Source organism: Convolutriloba macropyga, chromosome 1, assembly GCF_964194025.1.
Source record: "Convolutriloba macropyga chromosome 1, txConMacr16.3, whole genome shotgun sequence".
NCBI classification, from domain to species: Eukaryota; Metazoa; Xenacoelomorpha; order Acoela; family Convolutidae; genus Convolutriloba; species Convolutriloba macropyga.
In genome coordinates, this window is record NC_134468.1 from 58162502 (window position 1) to 58180480 (window position 17979).

The 17979-nt window shown below is 35.5% G+C and overlaps 2 protein-coding genes across 4 annotated transcripts in view; one reads left to right on the forward strand and one right to left on the reverse strand.

The window, feature by feature from the left end:
• The window catches only part of LOC142350108 (uncharacterized), a 42830-nt gene extending 39494 nt beyond the window's left edge, over nucleotides 1-3336 (forward strand). For all 3 annotated transcript variants that reach the window (XM_075401978.1, XM_075401977.1, XM_075401979.1), the window contains one exon: nucleotides 3084-3336. In XM_075401978.1, coding sequence (XP_075258093.1) covers nucleotides 3084-3243 — 160 coding nt within the window. In that variant the 3' untranslated portion in view covers nucleotides 3244-3336. The remainder of the gene's footprint in view (nucleotides 1-3083) is intronic.
• LOC142340818 (RNA-binding protein 25-like) overlaps nucleotides 1-17979 on the reverse strand; it is a 259293-nt gene that overhangs the window by 221980 nt on the left and 19334 nt on the right. The window lies entirely within an intron of this gene.

Below are 17979 nucleotides of genomic sequence, written 5' to 3' on the forward strand. Positions count from 1 at the left end.
CAGAACTAAAAAGTTCAAATTAAGCGCGAAAATGGAAGTGAGTCCGTGAAAACCATAAGTATGTAACAAATAAACATATTAAAGTTGTCAATTTCTGCAATTTTTTGTAAGCAATTGTTCCTACCAATAATGTTATAGTTTCAATGAAAACAGCAATTCTGTAAATTGCACAAAAATATACTATTCACAAATAATTTAGGACATCGTTCATTAACAAAGCCGGGAAACAGATCCTTGAAATTAAAATTGCAATAAAATTCAAATTATAGCTCCCTGGAAACGGGTAGAGACATGTATTTACAGAGACTAAGCTACAAATCTTTTAAATTTAAAAAAAATGCGAAGCTCAAAAATCCAGATATGCACTTGAAAACAAATATTTTGAAAAGACATTACAGACATAAGATTTCAATTAAAAGGGATGGCCTAATTTGCAACACAAGGAGAAGTCACTTACACCTGCTATTAATGAGAGTAAATTACAAGGCTACAAAAATCATCAAGCACAGGCAGAAGCCGAAACTTCGCAAAAACTTTTATAACATCAGAGTGTCGAAAATTTCTTATGAAATAAAATGGTCGAAGCCATCAGTCAAAACATATAAGCAACAGATAAATTTTTGTTAGAATTAATAAAGGTAGTAGAGATTTCTTATAGCTGAGGTTGCATTACATGATGACAAAAATGAGAGCAAAAATGAGACAGTTAAAATTTTTTAAATTTGTTCAAAATTCATTTGAAAGTCATCAGAATATAAAGTGATCTGGTTAAATAAGGTCAATTAAACGTTTTCAGGAAGCAATTGAGACCAGTAATTGTCAAATATAAGTCACAAAACATCAAAAAGAAAGACAAACGTAGGTAAACGTTTCCTAAAACATCCAATTAAATTGCGATAAAACTATGTCTCCTCCCTTAAATGCATAAAATACTCAACAAAAACAATTAACACGTTAAGATGGGATTTTTTTCAACAATGTGTATTCTTTTAAAACGGCTTTACTTCAATTGGATCTACCAATAATTTGATAATTCGACAAAGAAACAAAATGAACCTGTAATTAATGCAAAAATAAACAATTTTATTGCCAATCGAAAAAATCAAAACCAAGAAACCATTTTTAAAAGATATAACTGTTAAGAACATTGAATTACAACTCATGGGAAACTGGTCTTGGCCTGTTTTTGCGTAGAATACACCAGACATGGAGGGAAATCAGAAAAAACAGTGGAGGAGTTTCACTTAACTCACCGGCATTTTATCATAACAACCAACGACTCACTTAAAACAAAATTAAGGTCTTACGAGACGTTAGATGACATCTGAAAGGACTGTCTAGGTTCAATTTGAACTCCTAAAAAAGCCAACTGGATCTTTTTGAGGGAGACTAAGTCATTGAACTACAAAGTTATAACAAATGAAAGCTAAACATGAGAACTCCATAAAATTTTACGAAAACATTTAGCCATAAAAACAAGCCATAAAAACCATGAGCTTAACTCTCAAACCATTATATGTTATTTTTCTTGTATATTTTAACTTCAAAAAGTTGAGCCCGTATTTGAAAAAAGGCAGTATAGAACAAAAAAGACCGCAAATGCGGAATTATTTCGACAAAAAAGTTCGCGCCCATTTTAAATCTAAACTTTTTTTAATTGTAAGGTTCTATGCTGAGAAAGATTAATATCAGACGTGATGTTGTTGCGCGTCTACGAATACAATTAATTGATCACATGATTGCAAAATACATCAGTTTTGCAACAAAATTTCTCATAATTTGAAAAATGAATAATGCATTTTTCATAATTATCGATATTATGTTTGCATAGAACTGCATAATTATAATTCCAGAAGCTCGTAAAGCCAGCGGGAGCACCACTAGCTCTCTTTTAGAGCTTACGAAGAATTCCGCAGTTTTCAGGTGTGTTTACTTCCATCAAATTTAAAGAAAGTGGGCTAAAAAATATATTTGGTCCACTTTTGACGAAAAAATTCTGAATTTTGAAAATTTTAGCATAAATTCTAGCCAAAAAACTCGGATCAAGCAATTCAGCCACCCTCATCTATCTTTAAAGATAAAACCAATAAAACTACTCTTAACAATTTTTTCATATTTTAGCAAAATTGTCGAAAATTTGGACATAAATTAAGGAAGATTTGAACGAAAACAACTTAATTCGACTGAATGTTCACAAAACCTCGATAACTCCCTGTAAAAGAACGAAATAAAAAAACCTTTCTATTTCCATATTCTACGCTGGACAGGCTTTCTAATGATATTACTCACAACTCTCTACAATCGGCCAAAATTGACTGAACAAAAAAAAACCATTTGAGTGTATAGTTCCTCCCCCACTAAAGTGGGTGTTAACGATTACTTAGCAGATGGGACGAAAACTTAGCAAGTTTCATAAAACACGTGGTAATGCAGGTGCGCTTTTTCTACCAAATATCTGAATTTTAGTTTGCTATATTGGGCTGGCCAGCCTTCATCATATAGCGCCTGATATGTTCTCTAAGACAGATTCTCGCAAGAATCGCAATAAAATAGAATCCGAGTATATTGATTATCTAAGCAACCTTTCTACAACTTTAGTATGCTCCAAGTGTACGCTTCAGTGAAGCTGCCGAGGAGTGTTTGAGAAGGCAGATATTCGTGATTTCAACGACAATTTTAGAGCACCTATTTTAAAGCAGCTCTAACGATGGTTTCCTACTTTAATATTCGGATAATATGCATTTTCATTTGTACTTGTCCTTGTATATAAGAACCAAGACGAAGAGCATCAACGTTTTATTTCAAAAATGAAGAAAAACAAATTCTATGAAATTTTATTGAAAAACATTCAAAGCTTGCAACTACAAACCAAACACTCTTAGCGGATCGTACGCAGCAGATAGCTGTTTTTCAAAAAATGGCTTGCCAATAAAAAGAAAACTGAAAAATAGTGAAGTCATTAAAATAGTAAGTCATATACATTTTCATTTGTACTTGTCTGGGTATGTAAGACCAAAGACGAAGAGCATCAACATTTTGTTTCAAAAATGAAGAAAAACAAATTCTATCAAATTTTGTTTCAGATACTTGACAATCGTGTTTGTGGTGGTGCTAGTGTTCCTACTGATACTGGTCCTATTTCTGACCCTACTTGTGTGTGCTGCGTGTAGCATCATCAAAAATGGTGCCAAGAAAGACAAATGGTCCAAGAGGTACAACAAAGAAGACAAACCTGAAAAATAACTCCAAAACATTTTACTGCAAAAAATTAACTGATTCAGAGAATTTCCACTGTGTACCCCAGACGAAATCGAATAGTTATACTCAAATTTCAGAATTAATTCAGCAAAATTTTCAGTAACCTTTGAGATAAATTTTATCATTTATGTAGTTACACTGAACAGAAATGGTAGCAGAATAATGTTCTGAACAGAATAATATTCTCACAATAATGAGTATAACAAAAATTGCGCAACGGGAGTCCCAACACCAAGTATGCGAGTCTATAAAAGGGACAGTGGAAATATTCTGAATCAGAACTTAGCTTAACCTGTCATCAGTCTGTCACATACTGTTGCTCATAGTTATACATATATACTGGCTCACTCTGTACATACTGTGAAATATAGTTTGCAGTCTAGTTCAGTCACAGACAGACAGATCTGGTAACAAAGATAAGGACTGTTATTCTGATAGAGTTCAGATAATTCGAAAATAGTTGTAATTAGACACCTTGTTTGGTATACGTTGATCACTAACATATAATTTGATTATTTGCTGGCTTGAAAAGAAAAGAAAAAATGAAACTCAAACTTCATAATTCAAACCAGGAGGAAGAGAAATCAGCATTTGCGCATAAAGTTCCGACACGTCAGATCTCTTAGCCAGTTTGAAAAAATGGTAGGCGAATACTGTTCACCATTCCAAATCTGTTGAAGAGCAAACTAGTTTAGCGCAAAAGACTATTTTCAGTTTAATTTTCCGCCGTTTTGATTTTTTTGTAAATTTTTTAAAGATCAAATGTACTTAAAGCAAAATTTACTTCGGTCCAATCGTGGGTAGTTGCGTATATAAAAAATCTTTATAGCTAATCCTTGATCAGACGTCCAAATTAAGCAGGACTCTTGATCTTTTTTCTTTCGATACTTTAAAAAAAACTTTAACTTTGATCAATTTTTCCTCTAATTGGGTGAGAAAAAATTTAGGGGAGTTAAAAGCAAAACAATCACAATTAACGAATCAATTATCTCGTCTATTCCCTAATGGGGCAATTAAAACCAACGGAAAAATGAATAGAAATCAACATTTCTTGTTTCAACAAAGTGCAACACAAAAGTGGTCAGACTTGTCAATTGCTCTTCTTCGATCAAAGGCATTGCGCAAAAAAGGCTTCTCGTCAATATTCTTTGATTTAAATTAAACACAAGAATGCCACGCTCTTGAAGGTCAGTAGTTTTGCGTTATTTAAGCCTTTTGATCTTTAGCTTTGCTAATTGTTTTTTTTGGACGACGACATAGATAAAACATTTCGATGTAGAACCGATCTAGGGGTGAATAAATTGCGTGGTTAAATGACTGAGGCATGATTATATACAGGATTAATTTATAGAGAAATAAAAATGTCGCGGTGAAAAGAGGTAGAACCTTTTGAAAAACACCAAACATTAATCGGTTTGTAGTTTTACATATAATTTTACTTGCTTTTACAACCAATCCAAGTACCTGCACTTTGTTCTGGTTAGCTTTACATAGACTCGAACACCATCCTTTGATTGGAGTTTCAAAATGAATTGCTTAATTTTTTCAAATATAAAAAATTTTCAAATTTTTTTATCAAGGTTTAACTATCAAGGTTGTAATACAATCTCATCTACGGAACCTCAAGAGGCGTCTTTTAACTTGTTCCATTTTACATTAATTGACAAAAATAAAAACACACAAATTGTAATTTTAAATGGTGACTGCCTTTTGAGGATCATTTTCACTATCAACTTGATTCCCGCTTGCGTTAAAATTATTTGCGTCGGCAGTAAATGGATGGAATTTCAATTCATCTACAATGAAGAAAGATGCCAGAAGTACTCATATAAAAAATCCATGTAGAAATTTGTCTATTATCCTTCCAAAAAGCTGATTTCAACCCATATGAAATCTGTGCAACTCCATCATGAAACTTAAATTCAGGCAGCAAGAACATGGTTAAAAGTTCGTAGGCATAAAAAAAAGATAACAGAACTCCATCGACTCATTTTTAGAATACCCTCCAGTAAGAGTCAAACTCCACGATTAACCAGTTTATACAGCTGAGATTTAAAATAGTAACGTCTAATCTGAACGATAAAGACAAATTAGGAACGAGCAGCTAAAGAAAGCATCGAGAATTGGATGCCAATAACTGGAAACAATTGGCAACCTCTGACTGAATGATCAGTGGAATTTTCAAAGGAACTTCTGTTGTATACTTCAGTTCAGGTACAAAGGATTTTTAGTTGAAAGGAATCGCGCTATAGTAATAATGGTAGTTCGTTATTTGGCAAAAAATACAGAAACTTAAGAAATTAGAGCAGCCCTGAATGTATTTTTTTTAACCAGCACTGCTTCCCTACGGTAGATATCTTGACTGCGTGAAAATTGGGCGTCAATTGCAACTCTAAACTACCGGATATACCAGTTTCATATTGACGATATCCTTCCAATCTTCACAGTTTAAAAAACACTTATTTACATCATGTAATTCACGTTGTTTATTTTTTAATAGCCGCACAGCGATAGCTGGGGCCATTATTGGCCTTCTCGTGGTTTCTTTTACAATTCAAAGAATTTGAATTGCATTGGAATGCTGTCTTTTTTAAAAATTCAAAGAATTTGAATTGTATTGGTGCGCTGTGTTTTTTTAAGATGTGCTCACACATTTTTCAATGACTTTGATCTTTCAAAACGGGATAAAGAGGTAAAGCCCAGCGGGCATTAAGTTTCATTAGAGGCCCAAAAGGAGGTTTTGAGCTCAAAATGGTGCAATTTTTCATGTTTTCTGTGATTTTTTGTTTTGAGTAGTCTTAGGTTGAGGTTTTTATAAGTTGATGAAGGCCTTTAGCGAGACAAAATTGCTTGTTATGACCATTTTATGAGCTATCGCTATATAGTTTTTGTCACTACAAACACAAACAGGCAAAATGATTCTAATTTTTTGCAATTTTTTCAGGTTTTTTGAAATTTTTTGTCATATTTTGAGTTTTTTTAGCCCTCGGTGTGAAGAAACCTCATCTAGGTTTTGATAAAGGTTCTGATGATACATTACTGCATAATTTCTAGTGGTAATGAAATGATTTTCATGTTTTTGTCATCATGAATTTTAGCATTTTTTGGCCAGAAAACTTCATCAGGGGTTGGATAATAAGTTATTGAACAATTTTTAGTGGCCATGGAATAGGTTTCAACTTTCGAATAGCACAAATTTTAGCATTTTTTTTTTTACAAAATTCGCATTTTTTCAGGTTTTTGAAAGTTTTCGTTATTTTTTTCAGTTTTTCCTGCTTCGGGACCGGGCAATCTTTTTTGAGGTTCGATAATAGGACACTGCATAGTTTTTAAAAACAATGGAATGGTTTTAACTTTTTAATGTCTCAAATTTTAGCATTTTTTTGATAAAGTCTGCAATTTTTTAAGGCTTCCTAAAGTTTTTGTCAGTTTTTGATTTTCGTCCAATCTCAAGTGTGAGAAAGCATATTCCGCGTTCTGATAAAACAATACTGCATGGTTTTTAGTATCAATGGATTTGATTTCAACAATTTAAATATTCGACTTTTAGAATTTTTTTGACAAAATTTGCAATTTTTTTCAAGTTTTTTAAAAAAAAATTTGTATTTTATTGACTTTTTTCTTTCTTCAGTAGCCAGGTAGCCTCATCCAGGGTTTGATAGTATGTTTTTAAATAGTTGCTTAGTGGCAATTGAATGGCTTTCAACATTTTAATAGAACGAATTTCTGTTTTTTGAAGTTTGAATTTTTTTCTAAAAACTATTGCCTTTTGATCTATGAGCCAATGAGGATTTTAAAGCTTGACATTGGGTTACTGGATAAACTTTAAAGACAAGGAAAAGATTCTGAAGATACTTATATCATGACTTTTAGCAACATTTCCATATAATTTGCAATTGATTTCTTTTTTCTAAAATTTATGTTCAATTTCGAGTTAATCGATCTTCAATGACCAATGAACATTTATCAGGTTTTGAAGATATAGTACTGAACCGAATTCAGAAACAAAAATTGGTTGTGAACATATTTTTGAAATAGGTATTTTAAAGCGAAAAAAATTGCCTTAGGTTAAAAAGCTTCTAGAGTTTTAGCAATGAGTATATTTTTGTTTAGTTTTGATTCCTTTATTTTCTCAACTTTTTGAGATGATTTTGTTTGTGTTCTGGCTGGCATTGTTCAATTGGTCTGCTGGTAAGGTAGAGTACGTCTGAGTTTTTCATTCAACTCTTAGAATTGTAATTCAGGGCTTGTCCTGCTATGTTTTTTTAAGATCTGTTCACACATTTTCATGATTTTTGAAGTCAATTTGGAGAAGTGATTTTGGTCAAGCCGAAACAGGAAGTGGAGCGAAAAAGCGAGTGTTTCTGCGGCGTGAAATTTTTCCGCTCTAAACTTTTAGTAGAGTGATAAAACGGTGTTTGAACAAAAATTCGCTTTCTTGCTGCTGGATTATTGTTCACATGCGGCAATTACACTTTGAATTTATTTTTTTTCTACTTTTTTGATGTTTTTTCACCAGAAATGGTTTTCCCAATTCAATCATAGTTCGTTCTATGTCTAATTTTTGTTTAGTCAATGAAAATTTTTTGAATTGTACTTCAGGACTTGTCCTGCTATGTTTTTTACAATTCAAAGAATGTGAATTGTATTGGGGCGCTGTCCTTTTTTTTCAAATTTGTTCACACATTTTCCTGATTTTTGAAGTCAAATTAGAGTAGTGTTTTTGGTCACGCCGAAACAAGAAGTGGAGCAAAAAAGCGAGACGTTTTGCGGCGTGAAATTTTTTCCCTCTAAATTTAAAGTAGAGTGAGAAAACGGTGTTTGAACAAAAATTCGCTTTCTCGCTAGTGGATTTTTGTTGAGATGCCGCAATTCCACTTTGATTTTTAATGTTTTTTTGATTTTTTGGATCGGATTTTTTCTAAATGGTTTTGTCAAACCATTAATAGTCCATTCTAGGTTTAGTTTTCTGTTTAGTCAAGGAAAATTCTTTGAATTGTACGTCAGGACTTGTCCTGCTATGTTTTTTTGGATCTTTTCCGTTTGTGCCCCCCCAGTACGTTATGCTCCCCCCAGTTACAGAGCACGTGTCATTGCATAGTAAATCATTATGTAAAAATATTGCACGTGCATCTAGGGGTTGCAAATAATATGCACTTACTAAGCTGGGGGGCACAAACGGAAAAGATCCGTTTTTTTATTTAGTCGTCGCGATTTTTGTTACGAGCGTATGATGTCACAACCACTTCAAATCTGCTTTTTGTTCATTCATTCATGCAATTTCATCTGGAGTGCATGCGTGACGTCATTTTTTGCTCTTAGTGGAGCGAGTTTTTTGTTCATTCGCGTGATTAAATTTTTGGTCACACTTGACTTACCTCACTCTCAAAAATGACTTCCTCACTTTGAAATTGACTTTTATTTACTTAAATTCAAAGAGATAAGGTCAAATAGGTGTGTGTCACTCTAAATGAAGGTTATTTGAGAGCAGCTAATAGAGGTAGCAAACACTTATACACATTTTTAATCAAAATACAACATATCAGCCTTCAATGAAAAGACAAATTTCTTTGGTCTGTCTTTTTTACTGTTTTTTTAGACTGCAGACCTACGAAGCTACTGCGGCTATTTCCTGACAATCTGCCAGCTATGTTCTAATGTTTAACGGAAAAGCAATTTCAGTCAATGTTGAGCAAGCTTGAAAACAAAAAGCATTTTGATAACACTTTTGAACTGCACAAAATGAGCTCATCAACACAAAATTTTGATTTAAAAAGGCAACATGCAGTATTTTCTCAATTTCTGATGCAGGTAAGTATACTAGTGCACAGAAACACTGGTGCAAAAATATATTTGAAAAATGATTACAAATAGTTGGAAGCTCAGATCAAAATGTAATTTCTATGCCGCAAAACTAAAGGGTGCTATTTTTATTCGTAATGTTCAGTATATAAAACAGGACATTTGTTGAATTTTGAAGTTCTGACAATTTTCAACCAGCCAATAGCAACTTTCCAAATTGTAAATACGGACTCGTTTGTTGTCTGCAATATACAAGATACACTATCAATAACTCCGATGGATAGTAGATCAAACTATTCAACGACAGGTGCAATAAAAACTCTGAATTTGAACACGTTTTGGGGCATGTCACTCTTTTGACGTACGTAGAATACTGATATAAAAAGGTGCAGCAACTGCACAAAATCAGAGTGCAGAAAACTTATGATGACATTGTCCGTAGCCAGGAGTTACGTAATCTTGCTTGTACGCTTGCCTTTCAACATTGGATTGCAATACTGCCGTTAATGAAGCCAAATTTCAGTTCCAATTTTAGAGTCCTCGTGCAAGAAATAATTGCACGATCTTTTCCTGTTCTGAAACTTGTTTTCACACTTAATCATACTGAATTAAAAACTAAGATGAAGTATAGTAAAAATTGAGCAATCCAATGAACAAAACGATTGATGATAACGTATGGGGAGCAGTGGTTTTAAGCAATCAAATAAAAAAGCAGAAATGTCTTCTTTTTCTTAAACTAATTCATTTCTAATTAAACTGCTATGTTTAACCAAATGAAAAAAAATCCAGAAAATAAAGGCTTAGGACTTCAAAACCATGTAAATTTCAATAGTCAATCGAAAAATGATACGTACAAAAAAGAAGAGTACAAAGATATTTAGGGGAGCATGATCGAAGATGAAAACAGAAAACCGAGATTTGGGAGTGCCATAAGAGCATCAGCCCTGAAGTACACTAAAGAACATATGTGCCCAAACAACTGAGTTAAGCTTCATCTAAATTTTTTAACCACTTCATGTAATACGAATTTAAGTAGAAACCAAAATACCAGAAAATAAACTTATCCTTAAATCAATCTATACCTTTAAACAACTCCCTAAACAGCGCATGTAATTTCAAACATAACGGATATTTCAAAAATCAAATGGTATTTCGTAAAGTAATGTTTTTTGTCAAGGTTTTATGTTAACAAAAGGACGTACACATGTGCACTTTGGAAAGGAATAAGAGACCTTAGTTTCTCTATAAAGGGAGCGCATTATTCAAAATACGAAAAAAAATCAATTGTTCACCCGAGACAATTTTATTTTAAACTGCAGTATAAATTTCCTATATGCCTTTTGAGGTTTAAACGAACAAGATCAGAATTTTTAAAAAGCAAAAAAAGCACAACAGCAAAACTTATTGGGCAAAAAGCACTGCTTATCTTCTTGAATACGTGTAGTATTTAACTTGTGATAGCAATCATGCAACACAAGACAACTTTTTTTCTAAGTTCTTAAAATTTTCAAAACTGTGGATTTCCATATAAAATCTCTGTAAAAAAGATCGTAACTTTAAAAAAACTGTTCTGTTCTTGTTCTTTACTCATGACTCGATAAACATTATTTACAATTCACTTTCAAAAAAATGTCAGCCTAATGTTTTCTATGGAAATGTCTAATCTTAACAATCTAAAATGCGAGTAAAATAATACAGGGAGAACTTTAGTGGCTTGTGTAAAGTGAGGCAACTGTTTCAAACTATTGGCCCTCCAATAAACAGAATAGTGTCACGAAATTTTCGCTTTTTAGTGAAATTGCTAATCAGTTTTCGAATTTTGATCATACAAACCCGAAAATCCCGTTTTCTCACACTAATTCTGACACATATGCTCAATCACTTGCACATATTCCTTCGCACATCCGCACGCACGTACATACATATACACAACCCCCCGTCACCACCTCGTGCGCTAATCAGAAAAGCTCAGAGTTAATCATATTGATTTGTTATGCAATAGTAGTTGTTAGAAAAAATTGTTCTTAAAAATTTGTCAGTTTCAAATCCGACTCTCTTTTGTTTCTTATTAAGCCGGGACTGACTTCATAAATCAAAATTTCTAAAAAATTATTTTTTCGCAACAATAAAAGAATCAGTACCGATCTCTGAGTGCCCTTAAGACTAACCGTTCTCAAACTCTATTCTCGCTCACATACCCCAGATTACGATATCATTGGTCCCATAAAGTTAAAAGCAGAGAGCCTAAATTGAAAAATTAAACTTAGACTTAGGGAAGTAAAAGCATATTCTTTTGTTCTAAACTTCGAGTCATTTTTTAACACTTTAACGCAACACTATGAAAGTTGGCTGCTTAGCAATTGTAATTAAACATATATTCTAGACTTTTGGTTGCTCATATTTGGTTGTGACTTCTTGTCAGATGTTTTTGGGAAAGAGTAACTCTCAGGTTTTAGGCGGTAGTTTTAACAATCAGCAAATGTCATGCTTTTCTTGAGTTCCCAAGGTCATTGGGAACATGCTCCAAGATAGAGGGCAGGGGGTTGAAGATCATCTTGATTGTCGTTTGATCCGATATCCTTGAACCTATATAATTGGAAATGAAAATACTGTAAGGGTAGTAACATCAAAGGGGGGTGGATGTAGCTCATGTTGCCTGGGACCGGAGCGAAAATTTGAGTTAAAAAAACTACGGAGAAAAAACCCGTGCGAGGCCGGCGACCAGACGCACGAACGAGCCGTAAGCCGTTTTTACTTTGGCAACAAGTACTTCACCGTCTTGTCCAGGGGATGTTTCCACAACTCTTCCAAGGGGCCAGATTCCTCTCGGCGTCAAGTCTTTGAGTACCCACACAACATCTCCAACTTTTAGAGGAGGCTGGTTGTTGTCTGTCCATTTACGTCTCTTGAGTAATGTCGGCAGGTACTCCTTAATCAAACACCGCCACACGTGGTTCATCAACTGCTGTACGTGCTTCCAGTTCTTGAAACTAGCTGGCTGTTGGTCTCCACAGTTTCCGGGTGGCAGGGAACTGTAAGGGCATTGAATGAGGAAATGGTTAGAAGTGAGTGGTTCTTCGTTTTCAGGCTGATCAGCAACGTTTGTCAAGGGTCTGGAATTCAGGATTGCTTCGACTTCAACCGTTATTGTCTCAAAGATGCCGAAGGAGAGACGCTTAGATCCTAGAATGATTAAGAGTGTCCTCTTGGCGCTCTGAATCAATCGCTTCCACACGTCACCAAAATGAGGGCCGTATGGTGGGTTAAATTTCCATGTGGTTTTGACTAAAGGCTTTATAAATCTTGTCTTTGTCTAAAGCCTTAACCGACTTCTTCAGCTCTTCGGAGTCACCGACAAATGTTTTTCCGTTATCGCTGTACAATATAGTAGGTTGGCATCTTCGGCAGGTGAATCGTCGATATGCATTGAGGAAGGTGTCTGTATTTAAATTTGGACATGTTTCTAAATGGACTGCTCGCGTAACGAGGCACGTAAAAATAAATCGCGGAAATCGGAAAGCAGGAAGTGTGGCCATTATTGGTTGTATATTTTGAGTGTCAAAACGGCAACACAGAAAACATCGGTATTTTATTGAAAGTAGTGTTTTTCGAAGTCCAATGATGTAGTAGCGTTGTTGTACGAATGCTTTGACCGGTTCTGCTGCTTGATGAGCACAAATTCTGTGCGCATGTTCAAGGTATAGGCTCGCAATCTTTTCCTTTGCGTCCAAGATTATTGGACAATTTTCGGTCTCCAATTCTGTTGGGGCAAATAGGAGACGGCCACTAGATCGTAGGATTTTGTTCAATTATTGGATTTAAGTTTCTCAATTTGCACTTGGCGTCTAACTTTTGTCTTCTTTTTAATGCGTTGATTGTTGAAGAGAAAGCATTGTTTTGAGACAACTTGAGCAGAAAATTTTGAGATAAACAAACATCATCTTTAGTGTACTGACATTCGTTGGAACGATTCTTTTTAGCTCTGTAAATTAACTTGAAAACAGTCGCGAGGATTAAAAGTAGCTTATTCCATGTTGAAAAGTGGTTCGGGTCTATAACAGGTGTGATTGCTGATTTTTTATTTCTGGCTACGGCACCTACGGTTGAAATCTTTTTCATATCTTTCCAAGAACTTTCAGTGTTTTGCAAAAACTGTGAAGCTGTAAGCCATTTCGGGGGGATTTCTGATGGCTCAAGGCCACGCGTTCCATGGTCAGCTGGATTAAAATTAGTTGGGACATGATTCCACTCATCAGTTTCAGTTGTTTTCTTAATTTCTTCGAGTCGATTTGAGACGAAAACGTATTGTTTCTTAGTTGAACTGATCCAATCTAAGACAACACGACTATCAGTCCACAAGTAGACTTTTTCAAATTTTAAAGTCATTTCGGTTTCTATCAATGTGCGGAGGCGTGTACCTAAAACGGCTGCTTCGAGTTCTAATTTTGGCACACTAATTTGTTTTATTAGTGCAACTTTGCATTTTTTAAGCAGAAAAGATGTTTGAAAGATTTCGTCCAGTTTTTGGGTGCGAATGTAAGCAACTGCTGACAATGCAACGGTTGAGGCGTCAACAACGACATGGAGCTGGTGATTATTTTCCTGATTTGTTGAGGAGTTCAACCATCTGGGGATTTCGATATCAGGCATTGCAAAGTAACTATCGAGCACTTTTTGTAGGTTGGAATGAAGTTCTGCGGGAAGTGGTTCATCCCACTTCTTGCCTAGCATCCAGACCTGTTGGAAAAGCATTTTGATTCTAATTGTGAGCGGGGACAAAATTCCTAGGGGATCGAAAATTGCTGATACTAAGCTGAACATTTTCCTTTGTGTATACTCACTTGCATTTGGGGGAAATTGTTCTAATGTCTTCATTAGAAAACAGTCAGTTCTGGTATTCCATTTCTGACCGAGGACTCTACTGATCTCTTTCAGTTCATCTCGATCTTCTTGCTCAATGAACCTTAGGGCTTCATGTTTGTTTGACATAAATTTTGTCAAGCGAAAGCCACCTTTATGAAGGCTATCTTTAGTCTGGTTAATGGTTTCAATTGCTTCTTCTATAGACGGCAAAGAATGGATATAGTCGTCCATACAAAAATGGTTCTTTATTGCCTTACCTGCTTTTGGAAATTCAATTGCATTATCTTCTGCGCAACGGTTCAGAACGAAAATTGCACAAAATGGGGAGCAGGTTGCTCCAAAAATTAATCTGGTGAACTGGTATTGGTTAACCATCTCTTCATTGGGCCAGAGAAAGCGTAATGCAGATTGGTCCTCATGCCTTATTGCTATCTGCATGAACATGCCTTCGATATCAGAGAGAATGGCAACTGGGTTTTCAGGAAATCTCAGAATTCCTACCACGTTGTTCAGCAAATCTGGTCCTGTGATCAAATTGGAGTTCAAAGATTGTCCTTTAAACTTGGCCGCAGCATTTGCTACTCTGCTCACTTTTCCGGGCTTGTTTGGTTTAACCACCGGGTGATGAGGCAAATACCAAATTTTCTCGGGTTCTGGCTGCTGCATTTCAACTGGCTTGAAATAAAATTTACGAAGATCTGTTGTGAGAGTTTGCTCATACAACTCTTTCAATTGGAGGTCATTAGTGAGTCGCTTCTGAAGACTTTTCAGCTGGCTGAGAGCTGCAAAATAATTATTTTCAATTCTTAATGGTTTTTTCCAAGGCAGTCCAATTTCGTACCTCTCACCATTGTAGCTGATTGTTTTGTTCAATATATCAAGGGCTTCCTTGTCAACGGGATTTTTAGATTCACGCTCGGATTGAGTTCCTTCGGCTTCAATTTTCCTGAATTGCTCAAACAAATCATCAAAAGGCTGATCGTCGGAGCTTCTTCGTGATACGTGGTACACGTACTGTTTCTGCTGGTGAGATCGTTGTTTGGGTTGCTTTTCCACTCTTTCATACTCTCCAGCTAGGGTCCATCCAAGCCTCGTCTTTACGCCGAAAGGCCTGTTTTTAGTTGCAGGGATGACTTCAACTGGATGTGTGAAAGCAATAGTGTTTATTCCCAAAAGTGCACCAATTTTGCCTTCAGCTATTTCTGGGAAGTGAAAGTGACGCAATTCTTTGAATGCATCGCAAAGCTGGTTGAGTTCAAATGTATTAGCTGGTGCTACATTTAAACAAGGAGTGCTATAAATTGTTTTAATTTGAAAGTTTTGATCCAAGTTTTTGTAGGGTGCAACTGTCACTTGTTCTGAAATTTTTGAAAGTGGAATATCATGCTCTGTGTTATGATACTGAAGCGTAGTGGCTTCTTGATCTTCGCATGGAAGGGCAAGGAACTCTGTAATTTTGTCAAGTATGAAAGTAAATTGGCTTCCGGGATCGATCAGAGCGTACGTATCGAAAGATTTCTTGCCGTTTAGATGTAACGATGTACTCTGTAACGGTGTACTCTGTCCATTTGATGTAACGGTGTACTCTGTCCATTTGAGGAGGATGTTATGCGGGACTTTTTCCTTAGCTTTCTTCATAAGTGTTGAGCTCTGTAGGTCTGCTGTGTATCCCAGGTATTGGAAAGCTTGCACTAAACGTTTCAAGAACAAAGCAAAGGCTACAATTTTTGCTATTATAGTCATTAGTTGATTTCCAGTTTTCCAATTGATTTATGAAGGCATTCACCACTATTGTAGGATCACCAAAATATGACATGAGTTCGTTTAAGGCTGTGCTATTATAAACAGGATCACACGAATACGCTTGGATGACATCTTTTGCTTTTCCAGTAACTGCATTTTGCAGGTAGACGATACGATGAGTGTCAGTAATACTGTTGTTGTTATGTACGAGGCTAAAAAAACTTATTTATCCATTCGTGGTACTTCAATGGGTTGCCATTAAAGTTTTGAATTGTATGAGGTGGTAACTTTATTGAGTGTTTACTCGTTGGATTCTGCCAATATGGAGCTGTGTTTGAGGTCCACGGTAAAGAATTGATTTCAAATGAAGTGTGTCTGAACCTTTCATTTGATATTGGATGCAATACGCTGGAAAATTGATGTGAATGTGGTAATTGTGACTCGGAATTTTGCTCTACTGAAGGCAGTGCTTGTGGGTTGCGTTTTGGTAGGAATTTTCAGAGAACTGATTAAAGTTTGTCATTGTGTTACTCAGTTCAATTGGTTGTTTTGTCTGTTGCGGATCAAAATCTAGATTCTGGGCGTTTTCTTGACTGTAATATTTGACAGAACTGGGATTCATCAAGCGGGAATTATGTGTTCCTTTGGTATTTGGAACAACCCATGCTCTTTGGTTCAAACGTTTGCGTCTGAAACCGTTCCTCGGCGATATCTCGAGAAAATTCAGATAGCATGTTTTTTGACTGAAATTGATTAATAAAGTTTTCCCGAGGAAAATGGTTTTGAATTTTATTTTGCGTGCTTGCAAAACTAAGCGGCTGGACTGAATCATTGTCTGCTTTAAGCTGCTGCTGGTTGACTGTAAAATTATCAACAGCAGATAACGTTGTATCACTGAGAGCAAAACCATCGAGAGTTTTTGCTGCGACGCGACGGTTGTCACAGGTTTCGCAAAATTTTTATCCGAGTGTTTTACTTCTGTTTTGGATTCCAATGTGTTATCGATGTTAATTGGTCTGAATAAACTTGCTGTACTCATTCCCATAGAAAGCGGATTCTCATTGTTGCAATTTAAAAACTTTGACAACATTGGTTTGGTTGTGTGGCATTCAGACAAAAACAGTGATGGTTTCTCCGGTCTCGGTGGTAAAGGTGGTGTTTTGTTGGAGAAGGATTAACGTTCTGGGTTGCTTTCTTTTGGAATCTCGTTCATTGATGGTGAGCATCTCCGTGAGGTTGGATATCTGGCAGTCTTACGAGTTGTTAAACTGACATCATCGCGTATCCTAGTTGAAGATTGGCTGAGTAGTCCATCGTCATATAAACTGTCAATTTTGTGTTCAAATTTTTCTAGACGTGACAGAAGGTTTGAATATCGTTCCATGACAGATGAAGTGCTGCTGGAGTTCGGAATTTCCTTTAACACGGCATCAAGTGTTGTTTTCAGCTCGTCAACATTTGCTTTTGCTTTATTGATGAGCAGGGTGAATGATCTGAAACTCTTTCTCTGATTGATTGCAGTTTGTACGAGGTCCAGCTTGCTTTTCGAACTCCGCTCTGCAATTTTGAATTTGTTTAACGCGTACTGACAACTTTGACTGTTCTTCTTTGTCATCTTGCTCTTGTTGGTCTTTTGTCGTACTAACAGGTAAAAACGGCTTCGAAACCGGAGCGACTCAAAAATTTCAAAGTTGAAAAACAATGTTTATGACGCTGTGAGGCTAATCAGCCCCAAATTTTTTTGTTGTTGAAAATTACGACGCAACTTTTCCGAAAAATAGAATCCTAAAGTTTTTTTTGTGCTAAATTTAGCTAGTTTTATCTAAAAAAAGAAAAATAACCGTGTATGCGCGCTTTATTCGTTATTTCAGTAAACACGACCAAATAATTGCTACAACTTGGGGAAATCAAGATATTCTCATGAATAGAATAAGTGTATGGCTCTTGAATAGTTTTTGTTACAATCTTTTACAAGGACAAACCATTTTTGAAAAAGGAACAAAAAAATGCATAGAGGTTGCTACTGCTTAGACCCTGTGTTGAAAAAGTTTAAAAGTTTTCGTTTTTTTATTGCAGTGCGAATAGGCAACGTGAGCTACAGACAAGCAGACAAGACAACTCGATTTGTACTGGGGCTCGTTTGAAATTCTTTCCTCTTAAGTTGAACTGCTTGCTTCTTGTTTTCTTTTCAAAATTTTTGAAACCTTTACTTTGCATATTCCTTCCGCTCTTGTAACTGCTGACAATAAGTTTTGAAGATCATCTACTATGGTAACTACTGACACCAAAAATGCTCTCTTCTTCTATCTGGTG